Genomic DNA, 6,000 nt, shown 5'->3' on the forward strand with positions numbered 1-6,000 from the left:
TGAGTAAAGGGTCTGAATACTTGAATACTTTATATTTTTAGTTTTTATAAATGAGCAAAAATGTCTAAAAACCTATTTTTGCTTTGTCATTATGGGGTATTGTGTGTAGATTGATGAGAGGGGGAATAAATAATGTAATCAATTTTAGAATAAGGCTGTAACCTAACAAAATGTGGAAAAAGTCAAGGAGTCTGAATACTTTCCGAAGGCACTGTACATGCTTCAGATACAGTACATTATTTGACATCTCACATGAGCTTAGCTGGCTTTACGTTTCATTGACTGTATGTGTGTGTGTGCGTGCGTGCGTGCGTGCGTGCGTGCGTGCGTGTACGTGTACGTGTGCATGTGTATGTGTGCATGTGTATGTATGTGTGTATGTGTATGTGTATGTATGTGTGTGTGTGTGTGTGTGTGTGTGTGTGTGTGTGTGTGTGTGTGTGTGTGTGTGTGTGTGTGTGTGTGTGTGTGTGTGTATTGTCAATAAGAATGTGGACGACAGATGAAATGCTGACTTTCTAACCTGTCATGGTGGAAAAGGTTATGAACACAGAAAATGTGCTGTGGAAAAAAGTGAACTATGACAGGAAGTCAGTTTAACATTGAGTAAATCCAACCAGCCAGTAGGTTTGATTAGTCTGTGATTCTGGTACCATAGCTCCGCCCATTTGACCTTTGGAGCATCCCCAATGAATCAACCAATCAATCAGCCTTAGGAAGTATATATATTGCTGTGATATGTGTTATGTTTCCAGGATAGGTCTAACCTGCATACTGTCCTCAATGAATTTTGTCTTCAGAGCTTCTGCAGCAGAGAGCCTAGATGATGGGGTTTTCTCCAGCATCCTAAAAGAGAGGCAGCACATGGTTCTGGATAAGTTAAGGGTTCGGGTTTGAAGGCGGGTAAGACACTCTTTATCCTGTATTATCATTTTTGTACACGTTGAAGCACAATGTGAGAGTATTGAACTCTGACCTATGTGTTACTGAGTTGACCCTTACATTCTCCGGCTAATGCCTTCTCACCTTTGCATGAGTGTGTTGAGCTCCAGAGAGTATCTGGCTGTCAGTCTGGGGGTTTCTCCCTCCACTATCTTCATCACAACTGACAAGAAGTTGTGTCCTTCAAAGGCGTGTGACAGGCAACACATCTCATACAGGATACAGCCTATGGCCCTGAAACACACACACACACACACACACACATTACATTACATTACATTTAAGTCATTTAGCAGACGCTCTTATCCAGAGCGACTTACAAATTGGTGCTTTCACCTTATGACATCCAGTGGAACAGCCACTTTCACAAACACACACACACACACACACACACACACACACACACACACACACAATCAGCCAACACAGTTCACAATGGTAGTGATATCATCAACACCTCTGGGTACACCTGTATTGGTTAAGGATACTGGATCCACTGGTCCTGACCTGAAGTCGATAAATCAATGTCGTCTCATATTTCCAATATGACTAATACCCCACATGGACTCTAAACAGATCAGTAAGAAGTGAGAACATTAACACATCTGGTAATGGATCTGTACACATCTTATATCGAGGTGTAATAAAGCTCCTTCTCCTGCAGGTTGTTTGGCATCAAAGGAAAGTGGCCATGAATAAACAGATTAGATGGGAGAATAATAAATGCCCGCCAGACATATGTGAATGAATATACTAGCTCCCGTTATTACTCTTGGTGGAATAGAGAGATAACCAAACGATGACAGGAAGCAGATGGAAGTTAGAGAGTTAAAGGTATTATTTGTCAATCATCCACCTCTTTGTCTTTAATATCACACTCTCTTAATCTCTTGTTTTATTGCATCCTGCCACACAGTACACCAGAACAACAATGCAAGTAATACAAATGGACAGAGTGATTCTACAATGACTATGAATGTATTCAGATACCATAATTATTCATTATTCAACCATGCTGGTCATTTATGAACATTTGAACATCTTGGCCACGTTCTGTTATAATCTCCACCCGGCACAGCCAGAAGAGGACTGGCCACCCCACATATGCTCTCTCTAATTCTCTCTTTCTTTCTCTCTCTCGGAGGACCTGAGCCCTAGGACCGTGCCCCAGGACTACCTGACATGATGACTCCTTGCTGTCCCCAGTCCACCTGACTGTGCTGCTGCTCCAGTTTCAACTGTTCTGCCTTATTATTATTCGACCATGCTGGTCATTTATGAACATTTGAACATCTTGGTCATGTTCTGTTATAATCTCTACCCGGCACAGCCAGAAGAGGACTGGCCACCCCACATAGCCTGGTTCCTCTCTAGGTTTCTTCATAGGTTTTGGCCTTTCTAGGGAGTTTTTCCTAGCCACCGTGCTTTTACACCTGCATTGTTTGCTGTTTGGGGTTTTAGGCTGGGTTTCTGTACAGCACTTTGAGATATCAGCTGATGTACGAAGGGCTATATAAATAAATTTGATTTGATTTGATTTGATAATGGAGGATAAACAAACAATATCATCTACATTTCCTGGAAAACTCCATCTTATTTTCCATATCAAATGTTCCATTGTTTTTATATCAAGTAATAATTGTATTATTTGATGTAAAATAAGAAGAAGGGATTGGGAAGAGGAGGGACATCCAGGCATTACAGGGATTTCAAACATCTACCACCAGGCAATATCTCATTGTGACCTAACAGAGTTGTGACTCTACTTGTTGCTCTAATCCTCGTACTCTTTCTAACCCTTAAAGTCCATCTCCCACTTCCTGTCTTTACTTGTTACCTACAGTGAGCCCTCTCCTCCTTGTGAGATCAGCTAAACGGGCCGTGCGTGGTACAGTAGAGCGGTCGAGGCGTGAGGTGACCACTTCCTCTCTCATTAGTGTGGTCTATGGGAAGAGACGCTGAGCCTAGCGGAGTGAGGAGGAGTGGGAGGCAACAGACTACCCAGAGGGCTGTGTATCAGTGTCTGAGATCACCACCATCTTCTCAATTGGCTTCTTGGTCTCTTCCTCTCTGTTGGATAAAATAAGCCAATTTTCCACTCCCACTCTGGGATTAGTGGTAATTTCCTCTTGAAAACAGATGAATAGAGAAAGAAGGGGGGAAGGAAGCTGCTGGCAGCTGGGAGGGACAGTGCAGAGTTGACAGACCTTTGTCTCCATTCAGTACTATGTTCTACCGGCTCTACACAGATTCTTCTTCATGAATAACTTCTCATAAAGACTATTATTTGAAACCATGGAGCACTGGTGCTGAGGGAAGTCATGTACAGTTACTACTGTTGCATTATTTTCAAACAACTTTGAGCTCAGTAGATGCTTGCACTTCAGACTGCAGTGAAAGATGAGGGATCTGTAGTCGCTCTTGGCATTAAAGGTGTTCTTTATGCTCTCCTGCTGATCAGACCATAGGCCGTATCGACTCCATTCATCATTATACATGAATCCATTTCTACCGCTCTTCTACACTTCATTACTCATCACATATTCCAGTCCATATCCAAAGTGCCTCTTAGCCATGCTCCTTTTGGACTGCTTTGAAGGAAATGCCAGCCAAATCTCACAATGAGTGTCTGCCTTGATACGTGACAGCATTACCCAGCATTCTGAACTCAGCACTGTAGCCTTGGCAGGAAGCAGAGACAGAGGAGGAAACTGGATGTCAACAACTCTCTTGAGGTTCGGAGGGGAATGAGAATCAAAAAAGAACTCATCTTCAAAACACAGAGCTCTAAACAGGTGTTTGTTTCATTAAAAGTTTTAAACATGACAAACATTCACATAATAAAACGTGTGGTGGCTGCCACAACACAAAACACGCGTTACAAGTGTTAAGAAGGTCACTACACACATAAACACACAAGATAAATGTCAATGTCCACTCACCGTTCAACCTATCTAACCTTACCTTTCTTTACATTTGAACTTTAACCTAACTTTGACCTTTCTGTCTTTGAGCCTCAGTGTGCTGCTCCACCTTCCTACCAGATATCAGACTTGGAGTCGTAACCGTGGTGGTTCAGGACTTCAGGGCTCATGTAGTAAGGCGTGCCCGTGAAGGTGGTGGCCAGGTCACATGACCCCATCAGCAGACAGGACACCCCAAAATCACCTGAACGGAGGAAGAGCAACACTTATAATAATAATATATTATATTTGTAGAGTGCAATTTGCATAAGATAGGAAACAAAACAAAGAACAATAAACAGCAACAATACATTGCCTAATAATGCTAAATCTAGACTTTAAGCAGATGAATTTATCAAGCATTATGTGGTGATTATTTCAAACTGGAACCTGTTCCTATTTCCTGTGCCCTCATTGATCCCATCTGAAAGGACCAGGGGATGGGTGTGAGCACTATGCAGAAGGACAATAAAAAGGCTGAAAGAAGTGTCCGCCATATTGCTTTCACCTATCCAGTCCTCTTTCGAGTGACAAGGATGAGTCATCATAGGAAGAGGAAAGAAAGACAGTTTTCTGTTTGGAATTGAACCATTAGCACATTTTCTGTATGGAATTGAAAAATTAGCACATTAAAGTAGACCGTTTTCGTTTGGAATTGAACCTTTAGCACATTTTCTGTTTTTAGAATTGAACCATTATCACATTAAAGTAGACAGTTTTTTGTTTGGAATTAAACCTTTAGCACATTTTCTGTTTTTAGAATTGAACCATTATCACATTAAAGTAGACAGTTTTCTGTTTGGAATTGAACCATCAGCACATTAAAGTGCATGCCCTGATTATGTTCTTGTCAAGTGTCAATGTGCAGCAGGTAGGAAGGAGTCAGGTGCAGGACACAGAACTGAGTAAATAACATACTTTACTCGAATAAACAACAAAATAAATTCCACACAGGAAAATACTCCAGCTCACAGAAAATAGCGAACACTTCACAACGAACAAACACGCACAAAAACCATGTGGGAACCAGAGGGTTAAATAGGAATAAATAATATTGTAATGGAAACCAGGTGTGTACAATAAAGACAAAACAAATGGACAATGAAACATAGATCGGTAGCGGCTAGAAAACCGGTGACGCGACCGCCGAACACCGCCGGAACAAGGAGAGGCACCAACTTCGGCAGAAGTTAAGACAGTACCCCCGCCCCCCTTGATGCACGGCTCCAGCAGCACGCCAACACCGGCCTCAGGGACGACCCGGAGGACAAGGCGCAGGGACGATCCAGGTGGAGGACGATTCCTGCAAGGAAGGGTCCAGGATGTCCTCCTCCAGCAAACAACTGGCAGTGATTTACACAGTGGGCTACAGACGGTGTGCTGTGTATAAACTGTGTGCTGTGTATAAACTGTGTGCTGTGTATAAACTGTGTGCTGTGTATAAACTGTGTGCTGTGTATAAACTGTGTGCTGTGTATAAACCGTGTGCTGTGTATAAACTGTGCTGTGTATAAACCGTGTGCTGTGTATAAACCGTGTGCTGTGTATAAACCGTGTGCTGTGTATAAACCGTGTGCTGTGTATAAACTGTGTACTTTCAACAGTTTTGTATTCCTGTAAGGGGTGCGTAATCAGTGGCAGGGAAGTCAGACGAGGAGAGCAGAACTTAGTAATAACCGAGCAGTTTAATAGCGAAAACCCACAGTTATAAAAATAACAAGTATATTGGGTACAAAACCCGTCACGCACCAAACAGCACGTGCACAAGCACTTACAATAAACAATCCCAGACAAAGACATGGGGAACAGAGGGTTAAATACACAACAAATGATTGAGGGAATTGAAACCAGGTGAGGAAAAACAAGACAAAACACATGGAAAATGAAAAGTGGATCGATGATGGCTAGAAGACTGGCGACGCCCGACCGAGTGCCGCCCAAACAAGGAAAGGACCCGACTTGGCGAAGTCGTGACAATTCATCCATTACCTTTGTAGATAATTGTATGCCGCAGACATATGGAGAGAGCCTTAGAATTTAACAGGAGTGACACAGCCTCCTGCACTTTTAAGGACTAGCAAAGATTTCAAACAAA

General features: G+C 42.5%; 1 protein-coding gene across 1 annotated transcript in view; it reads right to left on the reverse strand.

The window, feature by feature from the left end:
• LOC115117298 (serine/threonine-protein kinase Nek11-like) overlaps window positions 1-5,248 on the reverse strand; it is a gene marked incomplete at its 5' end in the record, with an annotated part of 38,480 nt that extends 33,232 nt beyond the window's left edge. Inside the window, 4 exons of the mRNA XM_065015136.1 lie at window positions 768-846; window positions 1,027-1,176; window positions 3,984-4,110; window positions 5,108-5,248. Of these exons, the coding sequence (XP_064871208.1) occupies window positions 768-846; window positions 1,027-1,176; window positions 3,984-4,110; window positions 5,108-5,248 (497 nt within the window). The remainder of the gene's footprint in view (window positions 1-767; window positions 847-1,026; window positions 1,177-3,983; window positions 4,111-5,107) is intronic.
• Window positions 5,249-6,000: the final 752 nt, after the last annotated feature.

Source organism: Oncorhynchus nerka, unplaced genomic scaffold, assembly GCF_034236695.1.
Source record: "Oncorhynchus nerka isolate Pitt River unplaced genomic scaffold, Oner_Uvic_2.0 unplaced_scaffold_1672, whole genome shotgun sequence".
Classification (NCBI taxonomy): Eukaryota; Metazoa; Chordata; class Actinopteri; order Salmoniformes; family Salmonidae; genus Oncorhynchus; species Oncorhynchus nerka.